The 425-nt window shown below is 38.6% G+C and overlaps 1 protein-coding gene across 1 annotated transcript in view; it reads left to right on the top strand.

Moving 5' to 3' along the window:
• LOC107638317 (mitochondrial import inner membrane translocase subunit Tim13) overlaps positions 40–425 on the top strand; it is a 2,326-nt gene continuing 1,940 nt past the window's right edge. The window contains exon 1 of the mRNA XM_016341535.2: positions 40–289. Within this exon, the coding sequence (XP_016197021.1) occupies positions 176–289 (114 nt within the window). The 5' untranslated portion in view covers positions 40–175. The remainder of the gene's footprint in view (positions 290–425) is intronic.

The raw sequence follows: 425 nt of genomic DNA, 5'->3' as shown, positions 1-425 counted from the left end.
TTTAATTATAAATATATTTTGTAAGTGTTTTTAAAATTTGAAAGTTATGATAAATGAACAAATTGAGATTTAGGGTTTTACTCCATTGTGTGAGAAGCGGCAAAGCCATACAACACTTAAACGACCCCTACGCTGCAGTGTGCAGAGTGAGTGAGGAAGAAAGAAAGCAAAGCAAATGGATTCATTCTCAAGTCCTTCGCCTGGATCGTCGCAGCAAATGTCGGCGCAAGACCTCAAGAAACAGCTCCAGAGCCAGCTCGCCTTGGAATATGCTCAGCAATTTCTCGAGGTACATATCTTTCCTTTCATTCATGAAGGCATTGCCATTGTTTCTTGAATCTTGCTTGATCTGGATCAACTTGTATAGCGTAGTGATTATTTTGTTTTATCTTTCGTGGATATTTATCTTCACTGCTTCTAACTTC

Source organism: Arachis ipaensis, chromosome B04 (genome assembly GCF_000816755.2).
Source record: "Arachis ipaensis cultivar K30076 chromosome B04, Araip1.1, whole genome shotgun sequence".
NCBI classification, from domain to species: Eukaryota; Viridiplantae; Streptophyta; class Magnoliopsida; order Fabales; family Fabaceae; genus Arachis; species Arachis ipaensis.
This window is presented reverse-complemented; position numbering and strand designations above follow the sequence as displayed.